This window comes from Papilio polytes, unplaced genomic scaffold (genome assembly GCF_000836215.1).
Source record: "Papilio polytes unplaced genomic scaffold, Ppol_1.0 DF823288.1, whole genome shotgun sequence".
Taxonomy (NCBI): domain Eukaryota; kingdom Metazoa; phylum Arthropoda; class Insecta; order Lepidoptera; family Papilionidae; genus Papilio; species Papilio polytes.
This window is the reverse complement of record NW_013525916.1, coordinates 750,724-774,226: the sequence shown is the minus strand read 5'-3', so window position 1 is coordinate 774,226 and position 23,503 is coordinate 750,724. Positions and strand designations below refer to the sequence as shown.

At 34.8% G+C, this 23,503-nt stretch overlaps 2 protein-coding genes across 2 annotated transcripts; one reads left to right on the top strand and one right to left on the bottom strand.

Moving 5' to 3' along the window:
- Positions 1-7: 7 nt before the first annotated feature.
- Positions 8-21,661, bottom strand: LOC106105009. Its single transcript, XM_013285208.1, is given in 20 exon segments — positions 8-206; positions 726-836; positions 935-1,136; positions 1,525-1,681; positions 2,102-2,250; positions 2,344-2,442; positions 2,610-2,668; positions 3,391-3,575; positions 3,893-4,067; positions 4,275-4,451; positions 4,754-4,941; positions 7,542-7,706; positions 8,253-8,382; positions 10,810-10,939; positions 13,715-13,894; positions 17,550-17,725; positions 18,194-18,454; positions 18,915-19,103; positions 19,432-19,664; positions 21,243-21,661. Coding segments are annotated over 20 exon segments (3,261 nt in total). The 5' UTR covers positions 21,403-21,661; the 3' UTR covers positions 8-71.
- Positions 21,662-21,806: 145 nt separating this feature from the next.
- On the top strand, positions 21,807-23,399 carry LOC106105008 (clathrin light chain). The gene is made up of 3 exons (XM_013285207.1): positions 21,807-22,062; positions 22,779-22,919; positions 23,257-23,399. Exons 1-3 carry the CDS (start codon positions 21,900-21,902, stop codon positions 23,370-23,372), a joined length of 420 nt encoding a protein of 139 aa, XP_013140661.1. The 5' UTR covers positions 21,807-21,899; the 3' UTR covers positions 23,373-23,399.
- Positions 23,400-23,503: the final 104 nt, after the last annotated feature.

The following is a 23,503-nucleotide window of genomic DNA, read 5'->3' as shown; positions in this document are numbered from 1 at the left end:
ACAAAGATTTGTATGAAAAGGCATTTTAATCTTGGTAAAAGTGTGGTACAAAAGTGTTAGTGTGGCGAGAGTCAGTCGCTGTCGGAGGAGGCGAGAGCGTCGCGCGGGTTGGGCGCGTGGCGGCCGCGCGGCGAGCACACCAGCGTGTCCGACGAGTCGCTCACCACACTCACCACACTCACCACACTGCTGCCTGCGCTGCGCTCCTGCGTAGTCATATATTAAATACACAGAATGTAAGAATTATAGTCCAGTCCAAAAATAACATCCTTCACATATTTAACTATTTAGTTTTAAGCTATTCAACTTAAAGCAAGTCTGCTTGTAAGGTAAATCTTACTAATATTATAAATGCGAAAGCTTAGATGGATAGATGGATGTTTGTTAGAGTTTGTAGCTTAAACGGCTAAACCGATTTTGATGAAACTTGGTATAGATGTAGAGGTTAGTTTGGAAGAACACATAGGCTACTCGCTTTTGTTTTTTTTTTATTTCCACTCGAACGAAATTGCGGGCGAAAGCTAGTGATTAATATTTAAGACCAGCAACACATCAATAGTTCCTCTGATGTTCGGTATGTCCAAGATATTTGAATAATGTGGGGTTGCTCACACTCTTTTAAAAAAAAATTAGTCCATCCATTCACATACAAAATTAAGAACAGAAGCTAAATGAGACAATTGCATCTTGGAGACTTGGTTACCTATTAATTAATATATTTTTACCTTCTTCCCCTTCTTCTGCGTCGCCACATTGTCATCTAGCGCGTCCTTGTCGTCTGAATAAACTTCTCGCGTGTCTCCCATCTGCCTCTCGAACATGTTCGGACAAACGGCCTGAAAACAAAAGATCAAATGTATTACGTCTAACATATTAATTAACCTTATAATTAATAATTCTTCGTTAAATTTCTCGTATATTGCAAGAAGCCTACCGCATCCAGTCCTTCCCTGAGGAAGTGCGAGTCGCCCAGCAAGTGCGCAGACTTGGTCATCTTCTTGGCTCTGGCGCTTTCAGTGAGCTTGGCGTGCGAGCTCTGCGCCTTCTTGGGTGGTAGCGGCGGCAGCGGCGGCCGCTCGCCCTCCGCCTCCGCCTCCGCCACCTCCGCTATCTGAGATGTCTCGAGAACGCATTGCCTGACACCAGGATAGCACATTACATATCGAAATTACCTGATCTTTTATATCTAAATATACACTTTTACCTAACATCTATAGTTTATTTGAACAAATCTAGTAGATTTTGTACACTAAGGGCCTGTCCCACCAATATGTAAATTGTCTGATAAAAATCCAACGCTTAAAATATGTGATGATCAGAGTTTGTTCCCTTATCTTACAGTGATGTCATTTTTAACCTATTTAAACCTCTATCAGTCTGTGGGGGGAAAGCCCTTAAGTCTAAACTAAAATAAACTATGTTTGAACATATCTAATCTCATCATCATTTGTTGACTTCACACAAGTATAATAGTAAAATTTGGGTATTGTGTTTGGTGAAGGTGTTTGCTAGCTATAAACTGACCCATGGCACTGGTTGTTCTTGATGAAGGCGTATATATCCTTGAAGGCCTGCTGTATGTAGGCGAGCGTGCTCTGCTCGATGGGCACCGACAGCGACGAGCCTGAGCTGCTGGACAGCTCGCCCGACACCGAGCTCGGCGCCAGCGACTGCTCAGACCCTGAGTGCAGCCAACGTTAGCTCTCCCGCCATTACACCCTCTCAACCCCTTTACCCTTCCTCAAAAGGTTTGGAGCTTAAGAGGATAATGTGAAACGGAACGTAAGTACAAAAAGCGGAAGAGGAACGAGAACGACGTATTCAGTTAACAGATGGGAAAGGAAGACTAATAGTGTGCGTGTGACGTTAACTTTCTCTAGTTTATTTTCAAATTATTGATAGATTGCAATACAAAAAATACAGCTATACTGTTTTTTATTTGAGGTTTAGCTATAACGAATCCCGCATAGACGCAACAGTGGGTGGCAATTCCATACAATATCAGAATCTGACGATACAAAACGGCGTGGAACTTATTTCTTTCAAGGTCTAGTACTTTATTCTTTAGAAAAGAGAAAAATTGTCATGATGTGCAAGTTACCTGAGGAGTTAGCTGCGTTGGCCCACAGGCGCACCTGGTGCTGCTTCAGCTGTTTCATCTGACTGACCAGCTGCAGGTTCAGCTCTTCAAGCTGCTGCCGGTGAGAGATCTCCTCTTGTAACTGCTCTTCCAGAATTTCCGAGTATTCTCTAATATAAACATCACGTTTTAGTGTTATTACAATTTTTGAATTCCATAAATTAAATATGAGTTAAGAAGAGAACGCTAACAACTTTACTTACTTCTCTTTCTTCACTGTATTTGTTTTGTTATTATATTTATTAGGAATATTCCGTACGTTGGACACATCGGTCCTCGGACGGTCCTTCACCATGCCATTCCTGTAACAAAGGTATTAACTCATTATATCGACAACTTTACTAACACATCGTTTAAGCAACTCATGTTCACTGCAAAGTCGACCGGTTGCTGTGAACTCCCAAACATATTATAGATTGTATGTACTCGTAACGCTTTAAATTAATTGTCTATATAAGTAAATACTCACTTATTTGCTACTGATTTAATTGATCTTCCATCGCTGGAATTACTGGCTAACCACGAGTACTGCAAAGGAAAGCGAGAAGTAATTCAAATACGGTTGGAATGGGTAGACTAAGATATGTGTCGCAGTCCAGATATTCTACTACCGTAGTTGAGTATTTTGTGGACTACTTGAATAGTTAAAATAAGCCATTGATGAAGTAAGAAGGCTAGTGTTTATGTGCTAACGGTCAACGAACTTTTAAACAGTGGTAAAACCCGCTTTAACATCTTCGCACGAAATTGCCGGCTCGCCCGACCACGCTATACCACGACCACACAGATAACAGGCGTCAAGTGGAAGCAATTCCGTGTTTCCTCTGATGAGTGTGGTGCCGGAGGTCTAATTTTAGTCCCTTTCCCTTTCCAGCCTTTCCTTAAGAGGAAAGGATAGGAAGGAAAAGTGGATTTGACGGTGGAGGAGACGCATAGGAAGGGGAAATGTCCTCTTTATGTGCGTCTCCTCCTCCGTCAATTTAGGGTAGGCAACGCATCTGCAATTACGGATGTCTATGGGCAGCGGTCGCTTTCCATTTCGGTGGATTCAGGTGGCCGTTTGATCGTTTGCCACCTTATATTATTTAAAAAAAAAGTGGGTCTTATGTGTTCGCAGTCCTTATTCTTCTGCGTCCCGCCTGTATGGGCTTAGAGGAAGAGAAAAACGTATATCTCCTGATCAGTCTTATGCGAAAATCCGAGCTATAGTAAAGTACCTAAGCATTGTAGGGAATGTGTTTGTTGGCTACCTGCCCCCCGTCCCCCGCATTCCGCTCGTTGTTGCGCAGCGCAGCGCGCAGTTTGGCGGCGCAGTCGGCGCCAAGCTGCTCATTGTGGCGCACGTCCAGCACCACCAGCGTCGTGTTGGACTGCAGCATGCGCAGCGCAACTAGCCCACTCTGCTCACTCAGACCACAGTTCTGGACGTCCAGCGCTACACAAGTATACGCAGAATATTGCATACCGGACGCTAGAGAATCTGCAGAAAATCTAGGCTTGGTCTTCAATCATTGTTATGGTGTTATTTATAGTTGTTGTATATCTATTTTGCATTAAATGATTATATAGGGGCAGCTAGGTCTCCTACTCCTTCCCTTGGCGAAGCCCATAAACAAAAAAAGGTATTCAATTGTTCGTCTTGTTTAATTGAATATTACAAAAAAGTTTAGAAGTACAATTTTGAATAAACTGGTATCAAGAGCCATATAATTTCTAAGAATTTTAATATGAACAAATATAACTTCAAAGTACCTTTGATCCACAAGTCATCGGCGAGCACGTCAGCGAGCGTGGCGAAGCCCCGGTCTGTGAGCTGCGTGTTGCCGCACAGCGTGAGGCGGCGCAGCCCCGCCATCGTGTCCAGCTGCGGTAGTCGGTACCGCAGAGTCTGTACCCAATTCTCGCTGTACCGGTGGATCTTCTGATACTGAAACAAATACCTTAGTACTTGTATGTTACATAAACATCGGCCAAACTAGTAGTACTGCTATTTAAGCGGTTAGATGAAAGTCGGAATTCGAATTGTTCAAATTAAAAAGTAATGGAAAATTAACTAGATCATGGTATACAGTCTTATGAAGTTTTTGAATTTATACGTTTGTCATTTTCTAATTGCAACTGATGTTGAACTAACTTTCAACAAATCGGCCAAGTAACTGGCGCCTTGTGGTGTGATATCACATCCCGATAGGTCCAATGTGAGCATGTTGGGCAAACAGCGCACCGCCTTGCACACAGCCAAGCAGCCTGCGTCGCCGATCAGGCACCGCGGCAAGTACAGGTGTTGGAGGGAATTATTGGATAACACGGCCTGGACATCAAACAAATGTATTGTAACTTTATAGCTATTTAGACAGAGTGTTCGTGTAAAAAATGTATTATCGCAACCAATATTTCCTTATTAATGATACATGTAAGAAATACGAGAAGATATTTTAAACGGTACGTCACTGCGGTTTTCAAATGCCTCGAGTCGTTTGCGATTACCTAAACAGTCTTAGATACATCTTGAAACAACATTCAGGGATACTCTCAGGGAATTGAAAGCCAGTGTTAGCGTATACAATCAATTCTTGGTTTACGTTATCCATTTGTATGACAACATTGCTTTACCTCGCAAAATGGATTTAAATAGGGTATTTTGAGTGGCAGGCCCTCGAGGTGCAGCGTAGAAAGGAGCGTGGTATCTGACAACATCTGGTTGATCGCCTCCATAAGGTTGGTCAGCATGAAGTTGGTCAAAATGACCGCACGTTTCGTGACTGTCTTTGCCAGCCGCTCGCAGTCTATGTGCTCTAGTACTGAACATTGTTAAAAAATTTCAAATAACAGTTTCATAGAAATTACAAAAAAGTAAAGCATAATTTTTAATGTAATAAAATACAGTGAAATTACAGTGTTCATAAATTCCCGACCATTTCCAGGCGTATTTGAAAGGAGTGTAGTTAAAATATATAAAATTGATTTTTTTTTGTAAAAGTACAATTTCAGTGTTGTTTTCCCCTACTGTTTAAAAAAAAGCCTTTTTGTTACACTTTGCTACTATATTCTACATGAAAACCATTGCCAGATTTAAAAATTCTGATGTAAAATATTATGTGTTTGAAATATCAAAAAAGGTCAGTTATTCAGTCATGTATTTATTTAATTTACCTGTTTTAACCTGTTGCCGGCATCGTATTGAAATGGAATGAAGACTCAAATCGCAACTGAGTGCGTTAAGAATTGGCGCCCATTCTGAATATTTGATCCTGTCAACACAGAAGTCCAAAACTTTCCCATTGTTCGTCGGCACGACGTTGTTCAGCGGCGTCAGATTCTGAAGTTTGCAGCACTTCAAATAGCATTGATGGAATATTCTACTGCTCTTCGAATCTACACCTTTTCCCACCATCACGTTAAATAATAAAAAAATCAACCATCAAAAACACCACCTGTCCGATATCAGTAGATATTTTAATTAATAATTATTTAATAAATAATGATAATTGTAGTATAAAATCTCTAAAAATTAATGTGACAGCTTGATTTGAAATTCGAATTAGTGACATTGACAGATTGTTTTTTTCCGTAATTGTGTAAAATTACAACCAGTAAATATTAAATTATTTTCCTATTTATGTAAAAAGAAATCTCATAAATAATTAGCTCAGCCACTTGGCTTTTTCCAAACGAAGGGTTAATTTTATAAAAAAATTTGTAATAGTGTCATTGGGATTTTCAAATCCTTGCTATTCTCATATCAAGGTGCAGTTGAAGCAATAAATTATTTCGTTTTCTTAAATGCGTAATAAATTCGTTCTACATCAGGATAATCTTGAACGATAAAATAAAACACATAAATTTTTTTATAACTTATTTATTAATAATATTTGACATTCGTCTAATATATAAATCTGTAATGTGGCAACATTACGAGTAATACAAAAATAACATCTTCACTTTGGTTCCTGTAAATAAATATCAAAAACGCAGTGTTGCCATTACACACTTCAATTGCACAGTCATTATAAAAAAACTCTAAGAGACCATATAAAAACAATACTATATAACCTTGTTATAAAACCCATTAAAACTATAAACAACGTAATATTGCAAAATTGACATATTTTGGTAACAAGCAACATTGGTATTGTTTTACAAAACTGTAACAGCTTTTTGTGCATTTTTAATCCTTTTAAGGGATCCTGTTAAGGTACGTTTCCACTGACACCATCTTCCGATACTTTTAGTAGCTTATTGGTCATAAGATCATGATTTACATCACTGGATAACTTACATAAAAATACAAACTCATGAAAAATGTAAAAATTCTACTGTCTTTTATAACTTTGTACAAAGTAGTATAAGATTACTGAAAAATCTCTGAGTTTTTTATTGGTTAATTAGAAGTTGGAATTCATTGCGTCAGTGGAAGCGCACTTTAGCATTTGGTTTCAATTGCTCATAAACGTGGCAATGTTATACATTAAAAAACTTAGTTTACATTGCATTAAAACTAAACTACAGAAAATACCGCCTTTAGTACAGTTCGTAAAATGTAGTAAAACTAACATGAAGTTTCATAGAACATTTAAAAACAGATATAGATAACACATTTTTTTAATCTGTATTTTTTTATGACCAAACAATTTTACAATAATCCCTCTTATTTTTCTACATATATTAACAGCAAAATTTGTACGTTATTGTGCAAATGGAAACTCAATACACATACTAATATAATTATCATAAAGCAATACATAAAAATACTGCACATATATATTTTTATTGTCATACTTTATCTTTATTCGTATAGACAATATAAGCTTAAGGGCTTGAAAACTTTGTTTTTTTACTATATTCAATATTTTTTGAAAAAAAAAATGTTACAAAACATGTAAATAATTTACTAAAATCTTCAATTCTTTTCATCGCCTTGTATAACGTCATTAGTAAAATTGGCCCTAAACCATCGCTATTAACAGCACTTAGGAATAAACCGAGTATAAGCAAATTTTGTACTCTTATTTCCTCAGCACATTCAGTTTATTTCTAAGTTTTAACTTTATTCTGCGTTTATTTGTAAGGCTTTACGACTTTAAATTACAATGAAATACAAAACTAGAAGTTTATAATCACATTAAATACCTTGGTCTTAAGGATCTTATTTGAATAAAATCTAACGGCAAGATATACGTCAAAGTACAGGGCCACATTTGTCATAAACATTTTCTATTAAAACACAAAGGCGAAAAAATACAACTCTTAGAGTATTGTAACAGGACCTCCCCCCTAAACTCTGTACCCCTCTCCTATAAATTATAGACTCTACTGTCTTGCTGGCCATAGAGTAAAACTCAGAGAAAATACTCAGGTACTCTAAAAAGTGTTCATTATAATCCTACCTCTCAATCAATACGTCAGTTATCTTCAAATGCTGTGAAGTTCTCGATCCTTCTATCAGACTCCGGCTGGTCGCCGTCGGAGCTGGAGTACGACCTCTGTGCGGTCCACTCGCTCTCAGGGTCAGAGAAGATGTTACGATCAAGAAGATCGTCATCCAAGTTATCCAGATCGAGTTCGTCTGAAATTGTCAACTCTGTTTTAGTTTACACTCAGAGTTAGTCACTAAAAAGCTTAGTGCAGATTTTTATATCATAGGATTCATACCATTGCAATATATTACGTATTTTAGTAAGAAAGTTTACACTGATAAAATTGCATACTTTTACAAAGATAAGATTATTACTTTGTTATATACTTTTTACAAATTGTTTTCTGATAACATGTTAACAGTTAAATATAATTATTTTTGTTTTGAATATAGTCATTAATAATTTAGTCTTTGTTATAAATCAAAATTAATAATTAACTGGCAGTGTACAATTTTTCTACTTTCATCCTTCGGATTATTAAAAAAAAAAACTCATCACGAAATGTCTATCAATATAGAGAACAGCAGTGAAATTCTGCGGTAGGTTCTGGAGATTGACATTTTTGAGTGTCGAATTTAAATGAAACACTCAATTTAGCGATTACAAGGTCATTTAGTACGAAAAAGACAGAAAGACAGATTGAGATATAAAATAGAAGATACAATAGGATAGAAAGAGACAGAATATATATTCACCTTCGTTAGCGATGAGATCCGAGGACCAGTCGTTGTCGAACTCTAGCTGCTTGTTGAGGTCGCGCTCCGTCGGCGACTGCACCGCCTCCGTGTCCGCGTCCGTCACGTCGTAGATCTCCGTCATCTTCATCTGAAACAACATTACTGCTACTTTAAACTGATTCCGGTTACTTAAACATTAAATTATTCTCCGTGCTTGGTTATTAAGGTTAGGTTAAAAGTTCTTGGGTGTCGCCAACAGATGTAGAAGGGGGGCAGTTACTATTAATTTGGTCTTTTTAGATGTTGTCATATCTAATCTCTTTTATATATTCAATTCCCTGGAGAAGGCACCGTATCGTATTTTGAGTTCACAATTTATGACAAAAAAAAAAAACCATAAACAACCAACGATTTCGTCTAAAAACATTGCGGGAATACGTAATATCGAAAATAGAATAGCATACTGTAAATCTATGGATTAGCTTTTTAATCTATGTATTATTTCGATAATTAAAATCCAATTATTATAACATAACGTCCTCTGTAAATGCAAAAAGACAAATGACTCAACACTGATTAGTAACGCAATATGGACATTAGCTGCATGATTTAAAACTAAACTTTGTACTACAATAACACGCTCTGTAGGTAATAATAACCAATTAAATGCACCTTTGAAACATTTCAAAACATAAATACGTGTGATAGCTACTATGACAATAAATGTATACAAATTTAATGTCGCAATAATAAATATTTCGTAATTTTTAAATTCATTGTTTTATTTATAATTCAAAAGTTAAAAAAAAACAATTGTTACATAGAATGAACTATTAAAGGTAACTAATAACTACACATAAAAAAAGAAATAGATAGGAATTAACTAAAACTGGGCTATCAATTTATAAAGCCAAGAATGTGCTAACATTTGCGATTATTAGGGCCTGTCCCACCACTGACTGACTGAGGCTCAGCTAGCTTTAAAAATGACGTCATTGTCAGATAAGGTAACATAATCCGATATTTCGATGGGACAGGCCCTTATTTCTTAATCATACTTCATACTAATATTATAAATGCGAAAGTTTATTTGGATGGATGGATGGATGGATGAATGGATGAATGTTTGTTAGAGTTTGTAGCCCAAACGGCTGAACTGATTTCGATGAAACTTGGGATAGATGTAGAGCATAGTCTGGAAGAACACATAGGCTATTCACTTTTGTTTTTTTTATTCCACGCGGACGAAGTCGCGGGCGAAAGCTATTTAATATAAGTGATCTATTAAAATTAGGTGACAGAACAATGATAATTGTGTCAATATTTGTTTAAAATGTAACTGTAAAACAATATAAACAAAACAATCACGAATTCAAATAAACAAAGCAACAAGTTGCTCAATAGGGTTGACAAGTTCAAGAATAACAAACAACTCATCATTGAAATTAATACTGAAACTGACAGTAATAAAAGGAATATTGATTGCTGTTAACCAGAAGTGCCTACCATTTGTGGTTATTTATATGAATCAGGCAAGACATAAATATTTTGCAAATTTGCCTACGAGTGACAACCCTAATGTTAATATATTTTGCAAATTTACAAGTGACAACCCTAATGTTAATATATTTGCAGCATTAGATAGTGTAGATGTGTGTCGCACAGCTGCAGCGGTTAAAACGCAGTTACTTCCTATACTTATCAACCTTCGGATAGATGACCCAGTGATTGATTAAACAATGCTCTTTGTACACATTTGTTAGATGGTTAAAATAAAGAAAGGATAAATAAGTATAAAATTCATTGCGATAAAAGCGCCTGCTGTCGTCTATCCGAAGCAATTTATAGAAAATTCTACATTAACAATAATAGACAATTTTATACGACGTTTTGTCTTGGCAGTCAAGAATCTGTATTTTTGTCGATTGGTTACAGAAGAAAAAAAAACTAAATTCGTATTCTAGGCATAAGCGTCAACTTTAAGAGCGTGGGAATTTAAAAACAAAAAAGGGAAGTATCCGCCACATGTTCCTAGTCGCACGCGTGTGAGGGAAATAAAAAAAAAATAACAATGTCAACATGTGATAACCCGCGCTCGGGTGCGAATATCGGACGATGCCGCGTCACGGCCGCCATTGGGCACAGATAACGTATAACGTATGTGTTGCCATCCTATAGGATTTGCTAATATCGCGAATAATATAACTCACTAGCTGGTACTCGCGACTTCGCCCGCATAAAATTATTAAATAATAAAAAAGCCATGTTACTGACAACCAAGTCAATCTTATTTTATATTAAAGTAAAAATAAACATTTAATTACCGTTCCGATTCACGTAACTTTAGTTATAAACATTTTTTTATTAATTTCCGTAAAGTAAATAATCTCATTAAATCTATCTCAATTATGTCTACCGTAAATCTATCTCATTTATGTCTTCCGGTATTAAAACACATCAACAATGATTCAATCATTTTGATCCTATGATGATTTTTTTGTACTATTATTGCAATATCAACACTGACTTTGATCCTATCATAATTTATTTTATAATGTTATTGCAGTATTCTTACCTTGTTATCGCTATCCAGATAGTAGTAAGCAAGCAGTGCGTCATTGTGTGCAGTCACGTTGAGGATGTGCTCGAAAGTGTCGGAATCTGCTACCACGTCCCCGTAACTCACCCTCACTTCACTGGCACGTCTGCCGACAAGATACAAGTTAAAAAATATTCAGGTTGTTTAATAAACTCGAGGAAGGTCAAAATCAACAACCATAGTTTAAACATGATGTTTTTAACTTATTGATTATTTTTAATGTGTTAACTACCGCTCTCATGTTAAAAAATATGGTAAACATAGAAATCACGGATAAATGAATCTTATGAACCCTGTTTGCCTCTTTAGTAGATGTATAAAATATATAATATAAACTGCCTTAATTGGTTAAAGCCCATGCATTTACATGGAATTATTTCAAAAGGATTCTTTAAAATTTGTCGTTTGCTGTTCTGATTTAAAATCGATCCCTAAAAGACATATCGAACGTAAATTATTATTAATTCATTTTAAAATCAAGCTTCTATTACTGGTTCCCGCAAGGATCCCATCTCGGCCCCATATTATTAAATCATTATTTAGACCAGTGTGAATTACTCGAACGACTACATTCTTATCATTGCATTACATATCGTTAATTATGTAGTTATCTTATAAGTTCAATCAACTACGATATCTAAATATAATGAAATACGTAGTCAAGGTCGTAACCGGACGCAAAACTTATGTAGATTGTATAAAAAAACTTTGTTGATTAACTGCAGTCATATATGTATGTAATACACATAAGTACAAATTAATGAAATCTTTTTGTTGATATAAACATAAATAACTTGTACACATTTATCGCGATGACGTGAATTGCGCAATTTACAACGCTAATATACTCAGAGTACATACTTTTTTGTAATTCCTTATCAACCACTTGCTATATATTTGTTATTTACAAAGAAGTATAAAAAATAAAGTGTGCTTTTTTCGTTGCTTTGTAAAAGGCAAATATTTATAATAATTAGCATATAACAAAAAGTTCGACTTTGAATTCAGTTTGATTTGAATACACAAGCCGGCAATGTTTACTGTTCAATACTTGTTGATAGGACCCCTAACAAAGAGCAAAGCTGTGACGTCACGCAGAGATAGCGCCAATTACTACAACTGACATATGACCTCGCCCCGTAATGAATGTTACTTTATCTGTGTAAATTCGCATACAATTATTGCTTTACAGCGAAAACTTGATGCGTGGATATGATTTTATTTTAAACGATTTGATTGCATATAGGGAATCGTTTATAAAATCCAGGTTAATAGATGCAGATACATTTGTAATACAAGGTAGCAGACGAGCAAACGGCCACCTAAATCCATCGAAATGCAGAGCGACCGCTGCCCATAAACATCCGCAATTGCAGATGCGTTGCATATGCTTAATTGACGGAGGAGATGCACATAAAAGGGGACATTTCCCCTTCCTATGCGTTTCCTCCACCGTCAAATCCACTTTCCCTTCCCATTCTTTCCTCTTAAGAAAATGATGGAAAAAGAAAGGGACTAAAATTAGGATATAAAATTATGCAATTTGTGTCTACATTGAGAAGGGGATGACGACTGAGATGACGGATGATAGATAGAAATTTATTGTCGAATCTGGAGTGGAATAAGGACTATAAGATATCCACCACAACACAAAATTAAGATAATGTTTCACTATTAGGAAGTACGCCGTGTTTGCATTAGAATATTTGAACATTTATCAATTTGTAAACATTACCTAACACAATTACGTTCTAATTTGACGCAAATAAGATAATGGTAAAACTTTCTAAATCCCTTCAAGGCTAAATATTAAATAATCTCTGTGATAATAGTAACCCAGTGACACGAATTATCAGTTTTGAAAAAAAAACAATTTTCAACGCAATAATGACGTGCGTTAGTTCATACGCAGTACAAATTCTACGTAATATGGTATTGTAAATATTAAACAATGTTTCAATATACTCGATAAAGAGGTTTTTTATTGTGTTTTACAAAACATCCGCGATATGCAGAAAAGTTACGGCCCAGATTAAAGACGTTATAAATAACGTTGTATGGAAAGTAAAAAAAAATGCACGAAATAATAATTAACTTTCTACTGAAGTAGCGGTAAATCTTGTTCTTTAAGTAAATAGTATTGAAGATAAATTAAATCAAATTACACAAATTACTACTGTAAGAGCATTTAACACAATAAAAATACCAACTTAATTCAAGAAAGGCGTTACGACTGCCAGAACACCAGGCGCAAAAATAATGAAAATAAGCATGATTTTTTTGTACACGTAATGTCGATGGACAAAAATCAACACACAGAATGCTTAGTAAATAAATCAATAATAGAAGTAGATGGGATCTTTCTAGATTTCCTTTATTGTTTTCTTTGTACTACAGTCAAGCATTTTATAGATGCACTAAACAAAGAAGTTATTAACTATGTCTAAAGTCCATTCTAACAGTTAGAAATCAAATCTGCCTAGTAGATAAATGTGACTTTTAATAGATACGCTTTATTACCAGGTACTTATATAATTTTATTAATAATTTTTAAAATAGTAGTAGATTTGATAACGTAAGATAATATTCTGATAGGATATTAACAGGAAAATATGAATAATTCAAATGAGTACTCAAAAAAAACTACTAATTATTTACACCCTAAGTTGGCGTGAAAATATATAGTCTAAAGCATGACGTAAGTGTAGGGCTTTTTATTAAAAAGAGGATTATTAAAAATATGCTGTAATTGCTCATATATTAGGCAACAAAGAAGTGTGTGTTTACGCTTTATTATAATAGTATAGATAGTGACGAAACTTGAACATCAGCTCCCTAGACGAAATTTCACCTTGCTAGTATCAGGAGTACAAGAACTGACCTTCTGTCCAGTCGGTAATCTTCTGTGTCCTTCTTAGCTTCTAGAGCGAGCTTGTAATATATCCTCGCGGCTGCATCAGAGCGGTCATGTGCGGAGTAGACGAACGCATGAAGCTGACGCAGCAAGCTCCAGCTCAATCTCCACAAGGATTTGCTCATCTTCGGCGTACTGGTTACGAATCTGTCACAACAAAGGAGTACCAATATATAGCTACAAATCGAAACGATAAAGTTCTAAGTGACAGAATAAAGATTTTAATATTTAAGATTGTAGAATTTAAGTCTTCTTCCCACATTCTTCTTGTGGAATGGCACGTGGCCAACGATTTTTCAAATCAATCAATAAACCTAGTAGTTATTTAAGGAAAAGGAAAGAGCGTATTTCTTTACTAAAGGTCAGGTGGACCTTGAAGGTTGTGACTATATTAAAATACTCTTGAAGAGTTTTGTCATTAAAAGAGGCACCAAATTCGTTAAATAAAGATGATTTGTTTAATTTTTTCTAATTTAATTCTAATCTTAAGTTTTAATCTAATTAATTATTAAAAAGATAACATGTTGGCCACTAGGATATCGAAACAAGGTCAAAGTATCGCATTGAAATATACGTCACCAAGATAGTATGGTAACGCGGAACGGTGACCACTTGTGGTCATTGATAACGAAAGAATTTAGAAACAGTTTTACCAAAATTGCTACTGCTTATCATAGATCCTTTCTTTCAACGTATAATAGTCGTAGTTATTATTAGATGGAACTATAATAAAAATATTGTTGAGGCTAAAAAGAGCCAGAAGAATCTTTTAGAACCGACTTTGCAAATGTCAATGAAAATTTGTTTCTAAGTCTATGATGAAAAGCCAGTGACTTGCGATAATGAACAATCTAGGGGATGATATAAATGTGAGGGTATGACAAAATGTGCGACTACCCTTTTCTAGAGAGCTGGTGTTTTTTTTGTTTCATTTTCTACATAACAAATGTTGATGAGTTTTAAAAACAAATTACTGAAATCTAATGTATACAAAACGGGAAGTGCTCGCAATTTGGAAAAGGATATGATATCGGGCGTCGGTTATACTTTTCGATAACATTCGAAGGTCGAACGGAAAACGTCGGTGGGCAAACAATGAAGCTTCTAGAAGCCTTACGTAAATATCGAAACATATAAACGTCAGCATTAGGAAAATGATAATAAAAGTTTCATTTGTGATAAAATTTAACAACAAAATAGTCTATGTTTTCTCTGGGAAGATACATTATATAATCCTACTGATTACGACTACGATACATAAAATAGTTTACATTGTACATAATAATTTGTCAAAGTATTTTATTGCTCACACTAAACAAGCATACTGCAATTAAACTTATTAGCAATTAACTACTGGATTAAAATTCATAATGATCAAATGCATGCCCATGCAAATTCTTGCTAAATTTGGTAACTATTATTTATTTAATTAATTCATTGGTCGTTTTTAGACATATCTGAAAAAAAAACACGACATTTTACAAACAACAATGCAATTCCTCCAATACAAATATTATTCCAACCTATCAGAAACCACCACCAATGGTAAACAAAACATTCAAACACTGGCAACACAGACAATACATATCAAAATGTTAAACGTCAAAATCCTAACCTAAAAATACAAAAATGGCAGAACAAGCCTCGAAGCAAAGTGTACCTTCACCGGTTGACCCAATTAAGAAAAAAGCAATCACTGACCTAGTCATAACGTTGTTGTGTCGCAGACAGCGGCGCCTACGCACGCGGACATTGCCCATTACCGCGTACTGCAGAGCGTGCGTCTCTACTTTATCACCGATATAACTAAAAAAGCGATTATATTTTCATATTTATGTACACAGTGCGAAGACAAGCCGTGAGACAGGGCCGTTTTAATCCCGGGTTATAGCGTGAGAGGCGCCAGGGCACGAGGTCTTAGCGGTCGGCCGCTGGGATGCCTAACAAATATTTACACCCGGTCGCCTAACATGGTTAAGACGGCCCTGGAGTGATCAATGTTTGAGACCCTTGATGGAAACCCACAAGGCGCCTGACACCAAAGCGCCAATACCCTATGTATACTGATATTATAAAGAGGAAAGATTTGTATTTTTTAATTTTGTATGTATTCGATTCACGTAAAAACTACTGGGCCGATTTTAAAAATTCCTTCACCGTTAGAAAGGTAATTCATCTGTGAGTAATCATTATACAGGTTGTCACAAGTAAATGGGTAAACGCAATTTAAATAAAACTATATCTGTAGGTTTAGCGACATAAATGCGTATTTATTCATTAAAAAATCTTTAACTGTGGTAAAAATTATTTGGTTCATTAATGTTGGGGACTAAATCAGAATTTATCTACAAACGAAACAATGTTTTAGACTTGCTTTAGCAAGATAAGTAAAGTATATCCATAGAAAAACTAAGCTTCAGAGATTGCTATGATATACTTAAATCCCAATGAAAAAAGAAAAATGATAGCTGTGCAAGCCATGAAAATTTTGATGCATTTTAGAAAACCCATACATTACTCAACACGCATTGACCATTATCTAAGGAAACTTCAATGTATTCTACATACAAGTACATCTGTCATAACACTTTTAGCATACAGCCAAATTGTTATATGTAAAAATGTATCGTATAAATAGGACACAAGATAACCTGAATAAAAATTCAACAGCAACCAGTAAACCCATGACACAATTGCATTTAGTAACAGTTCTAGTTAGCCGAAAAAAATTACATTAAAATAAAGAGAACAATTCCGATACGCCGTTGACGTCACAACTTATCTGCCGTCTAAAATGTTATAAAAATTACAAAAACGATAACAGACGAGGTCATATAACTCTGTTGAAATATCGTTAAAAACAATATACAACGATGGTCATATGTAAACATGCAATGCGCAAAAGCGATTGCTTTATCCGTCGATCAATTCATAAATAAACATCCTGACTATTTCCTGTATTCGAAAATTTGAAATATATTGTGTGCTACAAAGTTCAAATAACGTTCGCACACGTTGTTTTCCGTGTTACCCGCAATATGTTATCTGACTCGAAGGACCAGATCTTAAGATAATAAATATTGTGTAATATAAATTTTTAAAAATCGCAATATCAATAGTAAAAAAAAACTAAATTGAAGTGGCAACTTATTAGGATCATAAGACATCTTAGTCTAGAAAGAAGAAAATTTAACATCTGACCAGACTTAAACCCTAACAATCAAATACAGGATGCAAAGTCAAAGTATAGCTTTGAGAAGTGGAATTACGATTCTAAATTAGTTAATTAAATCACATATTCTCTAAAATTAAAGCAAATAATAGGAAGATCAGAAAAGACCATTTAGGAGGCTATGAAGTAATTGGCAATCATAAATATGGAAAAATAAACATTTATAAACTGTAGGAAATCAAACATGTTTGTATTATCACAAATAAATTTTATAACCAATGCCTACATTACTTGATTTCTGTATCAAGTGAAAGATAAAATGTACACAACATGACGTTACACAACAGACATATCAATGTTTATTTCCTATTTATTGGAAGAGCTAATACACGATAGAAGTCATTTAATAAACGATAAAAGTTATATTTGTTTTAATTATTGGATTTGTACAAAACATTAGAAGGGTTAAGAGAATAATATATCACTTTCTTGATATGTTTTAAAGTATTATAATCTTCTGAACATATAAGAAATTAATACAAAGTGCAAATGAAACAGATGTACTCACTACGTGAATCTTGTACTGTTAGGCCGCTTATGTTATAGAGGATGTTAGGGGTCAGCACTCACTTGGTGAAGGTGGCGTAGAGGATGTCGACGGGCACCCTGTAGGGCAGCGTGATGAGCGAGATGCAGCGCATGCCGCGGCGGCGCAGCAGCCAGCTGGCCAGCCCGCTGTTCGCGGACTCGATCGCGTTCTGGAAGATCGTCATCACCGTGTCCGGCAGGTCGTCCACCAGCGCGTCCTAACACCATAATCAGTAACTCAGCACTTTAACCTTCAATAACCACGTATAATCAACGACCGGATAATTATGGTTAATATGTTATGACCTATTTATGTACAGTCGGGAAATCTGATGGTGTTCTACCATTCCACCAATTTTTCAACAGCTTTAACGCAACAATTAAATATCTACGCGAAAAAAATATCGGTCAGTATTACGAGACTTATAGCTTTTTTTATATTTTTGCGCAACTTACTGCTACCTTATTGGTTATTTTTAAAAGGCATAACTCGTCTCGTTGCATAAACAAGACATTTTTTCTGAAAGTAGAACATCGGTGATTTCCACAACTGTACATTTAGAATTTCCATTTCAAAATGATTAGCAATATTTTGTTTTTTGTTACATCTGTCATTTTCTGTTATGACTGGCCTATTGTCTTATGTGTCTGTGGGAATAAAAAATAGAAGTTTTAATACAACCAACCTGTCTATGCGTTTTACATTCTTCACACTCGGGGTCGTATTCTAAGCTATCGTCGAGTACATCTTGCAATTGAAACGTGGTCTGCACAGCGAGGCAGCGGGTGCAAGAGATCAAGTTATTCCTATGCAAAAAGCGAAGTGCATCATCGAAGCCCTGCTTGCACATGTTGCTCAACACCTCCGGCTTAGGCGGAAATAGGATACGCGCGAATCGATTAATGTTCTGCTTCGATAGCTCGATACTGGTGTTTGCAAGGTTAACCTAAAAAAACGCCTTTATTAGCTTGGCGCCATGACAAAATCTCTTAACATGACATTCATAGATTTTCGACGACTGCTTGATAATTTTAAATTCACATCGAGGACCTTCTTTTTTAATGAACCAGGGTCATCTAATACTAATGATCATATTAATATGATAAATGCGAAAGTTTAGATGGATGGATGGATGTTTGTTAGAGTTTATAGCCTTACGGCAGAAAGGAATTCAATTACATTTGGTATAGATGTAGAGGATTGTCTGGAAGAACACATAGGCAACTCACTTTTGTTTTTTTTTTATTTCACACGGTTATAGTAGCGGGCGAAAGCTATTAAGTCATAAAAGAGTTGCAAGTCATATGTTATGTAACAAAATAAAATCCAGTTAAATGAAATCACTAAAGTAAAAGCATTACAACCCTAGAGTCTAAAATGATTTTCTGGTTATTATAAATACTGACGTGGAACAGCTGCGAGCTGAGATCTCGTGGGCAGATATCGCTCTCGCCACAGAAGGGGCTGACAGTGACGGTATTCTCATCGAGCACGGGCAGGTTGTCGCTGAAGCCACCGTCCATGTATCGCACACCGTGGAACCTCGGCGGTAGCATCCCACTGAACACTGGCACGAAACACGATGCCAGCAACGCCTGGCAAAACATAATTTTTTTCTTGTTTGTTGCCAGCTATGTCACAAAGATATGACATAAGATTTTTCAGCATATTTTATTTGTATTAATTCATGCATCAAATTAAAATTAGACATTTAATTATGTATGAACATTTTTTCGCACATTTTGCCATTTAACACACATTTGAACATTTTGTCGCAGCCCAATCAAGTAATATGTTGACAATTAAAAATTGAGTAGTGTGCGAACCTCCATATAAGCTCAAAAGAATCAAAGCGAAATAAAACAGTATTGCGATAGTTAAATGTGTAGGAAATACATTTCATCATGATTTTCATTGACTTACTTGCAAGAGGTCCTCCCTAGTAGGGTATTCTGATACGATGACATTCTTGCCATCATAGACCCTGGTGAGTGAGATGTGTAGCCTGCCACTAACTAGCTTGTGCACATCCGGAGGCAAATGCCTCTGCATGCTCGCCAGGAGCACATTCTGGATGTTGAAGGACGGACTAAACGGACCAAGAGACCCAGCCCTCGCTTCACCCACTATCCTTAGCACATCACTAGTTATTTCACCTGTAGAAATGATGAAATGTTATAATGAATATTGATAAGATTATAGACAAATTTACCTTTAATAATACTAATGAAAATCTAATCTGATATTAATTCCTTCAAATATCTTATATGAGTTGCTACACAGAACGAAACTTTAGGTGTAGTAGGCATGTATAGGGTTTTGGGGCAGGGCATTTGACCCGTCAAAGGTCTGTACAGGGCTTCATGGAATATATTAATGAATGATTATATTCATGTTTTTTTGGATGGAGTTCCTAAATTTAAATTAAGCTTTAACCACCTTCTAATTTGAATTTCCATATCAAACATGAATTTTGCTAATGTAATTATGCTAATGCCAAGTGCCGTCACAAAGAGATGACGTAGATGCTAATTTTGAAGACAAAAAAATAATACAAAAAACAACATAATACTTTCAGTGTAAATACATTATCAAACCCATAATCTTTACATATTTATAAACCTACTAAATCTTGAATCTATACTCACAGATATGATTTGAGAAACAACCTCTTATCATAGTATACTACAGCAGTATACTATTACAGGTGTTTCCTGTTGCACTGATTATACATATAAATCTGACAATCAAATCCCCAATGTATTTGATAGGTTGGTAGGCCGAACAGCCCAAACTTATTAAGAATGGCTTAACTCAAGATCACCCAGAGTCTACACCAACTAGTTTCGACATTTACCAGGTCCTCATAACATGTCAGTTAAGCTATTCTAAATTAACTTTTGATAATGTCTCATGAATGTTTAAACAGTTAAATTGAAAATGATCTCTTGTCTGTAAAATGTTTTACCTTTGATAACAATAGATTTAATAATTTTTGCTTTCAATTATCAGAGTGTGGAACTAAAATACATTTTTACATAACACTTGAGATTTGACACCTAGAGGCAATGTCCTCTCCCCTATAAACAATCTTTATTTACTACTATTATCAATTTTAGACAGTTCTTATCATAATATCACTAAATAATATTAGTTACCATCCAAATAATATTTTATATAAAATATTTATATGATGAAATTACCAGATCATCATATTCTACCCTTTATCTTACTCCTGTACGGTTGATGAAACAGTTTTTTGTCCTCAACATAACCATCATCTCATCACCCCATTCTTCATGATATCACCTTTCGCACAATCCATCCATCTATTTCTAGGTCTGCCTCTACTAGTGTGCCCCTGTACACTCATAACTAAGGTTCTTCTTGTAACATGGGATTCATCCCTCCTCCTCATAACCTTTTACTCCTTATTTTATTTCTCTATCATTGTCTACTCTCAAACTTCCTCTAGAAATTACCAAACATAAAAATAAAAATAAAAAACTTTTCAAATTAAAAGTTTTACTCTAAGAGATTTTATTTTATTAAATTAACTTATGATGCTCTCATGTATATTTCTCTGCGATTTATGTAAATTAAAACAAGATAAAACAGAAACGATTTTATTTTTTTAAGAGCCAATGGTTAGTTTAAAAACTTTTTTCTTTTCAAGCTGTGGTTTTTGAAAGTCTTTTTAAATAACCAGAAATAATATTGTTGTCTATACATACCTATAGGAATATCACAAAGAAGTGCACAGGCGGATATAGCACCAAACGAGGCACCGGATATTTTTCCTAACAATAAATGTGGGGCATATTTTTTAAAACACACTGCAACACCAACATGGTATATACCAAGAAAACCACAACCCGCGAACGACAAGTTCATTATTCACGCATACAAAATGTATCGCCGAATACTATCAATGCACAAAACGAAATAGGTCGCCAATCAAATAATTTATCGGCAAGCAATCAAGATAAGATATTATTAATCACAAGAATAGCGCTATAATCTTCTTGTTGCGATTTCTAATAAATAAAACGAACACGACTGTCGTCGATAAAGCTCAAATATATATAAACAATATATTAAATTGTTAGGAATTGAGAATGAGAAATATTTACACGAAACTTCATAGAAAACGTCAGAAACGTCAAAGTCAAAATGACAATGACACATGATCAAGATCCATAGACAATTTTAACAAAGACTATGCCCTTGTTGGAAGTGACGATTCTGCCTTCTGGAAATTGATGATTCATTGATTGGTCATTTCTTATGTCACTGTCAGATGTCTATGGTTTTATTTATTCTATCGATATTTGCTTGACGTCGACGATTCTCTTTGTGATAGATTTTTAATTTTCAATTTATTGTTCGAAATGGATGACTTCGGCGATAATTTCGTTCAGCCAGAGGTAGACCCGGCAGCGGAGTTCCTCGCACGAGAACAGAATCAGCTGGCCGGCCTCGAAGACGAATTGGAAACTAGTGCTCCTCCCCCAATCATTGCTCCGGCTTCAAACGGCTTTGAGGATTTTGTTGGTAAATTTTAATTTCTATTCTTATAACACATTAGTTCGATTTAATTTTGCTATTAATTGCGATTTTTAGATCTACTGTCTATACAGTTTTTGCGTTTCTAGTTGTCATATTTAAAAGTTTTTAAACTTATATATTTTTTAGTCTTTTTTTTTGTTTTCCCATAATATTTTATATTTAAAATATTCATATGTACCTTTTCTACTGATCCCATTAATCATTTGGTAATAATAAACAGTACTTTATTCAGTTCATTCTATAGGTTGTCCCTGCAAAAAAAATATGCTAACCACTGTAAAAACAATTTCCTATTTTTTTAATTCAGGTCAGTGTTTCTTTTTTATATTAATTTGCCGAGTTTCTTTCCATATAAACAGATAGTATTACATGAGTATTGATTTTTTTTTCAAGTCATCTTAACATCCACCGACGTCACTATATAATAAGATTGAATAAATATGTTGTAATAAGTATACCTGTTTCAAAACGAGGGTAAAAAAATATTTTATTCATTTGAACATATATAGTGAAGATTTTGTATTACATAATAGAATAATCCCATACCTTTGGACTAGCATTTCCCATAACACAACATTTTTAAGAGAATTCAAAAATTATCAGAAATAATCACCATCAAATTTAAAAATAAATACTACCTTCATTATATAAAACTGACACATTCAAAATATCTATTGAAAGACATTTTAATTGGCTTACAGAAATTCCAAGTTCAGCAGTTTATGAAACTGAGGGCCTGATGGATGAACCCACCACAACTACTGTTTTCAGACAGGAGAGAGAGGAACCGGAAAAAATCAAAATATGGCGTGAGGAACAAAAAAAGAGACTTACTGAAAAAGGTTATAAATTCCTAACTATCATGTATATGTAAATAGATATTTAAATTTAACATCCCTATAATTTTTGTTTAAAACAGAGTTAAAGTGCTTTGTACTAATTTGTAGTAATACAGATAGCACAAAAACAATAACTAGAAATAAAAGATGTCTTTTGAATTTCAAGATAATCTTACATTTGTTATTAAAACAAGAATTTCAATTATTTTACTTCACTATCTTATTCATTGTTTAAATAATTATTTTTGTTACTATAACCTTTGAATGACTCATTTATTATTGTTACCAATGAGTCATTTGGTTAAATCAACATTTGTATAATAATTCTTATATTATCTAGATGAAGAGGAAGAAAGGAAAAAGGAAGAAATGTTAAAGGTAGCAAAGAAGGAACTAGAAGATTGGTACAAGACCCATGAAGAGCAAATTGCTAAAACCAAAGCTGCTAACAGGTAAAAGTTCATGCATGTGTATCAATATCTAAAACACAGTTCTTGTTTATTTTAAAAATGCAAAATCTATACGAAATTCTATTTTCATATGTAAAGAGAAATTATATTTACTTAAATAGAGTAATTACTGGGTTT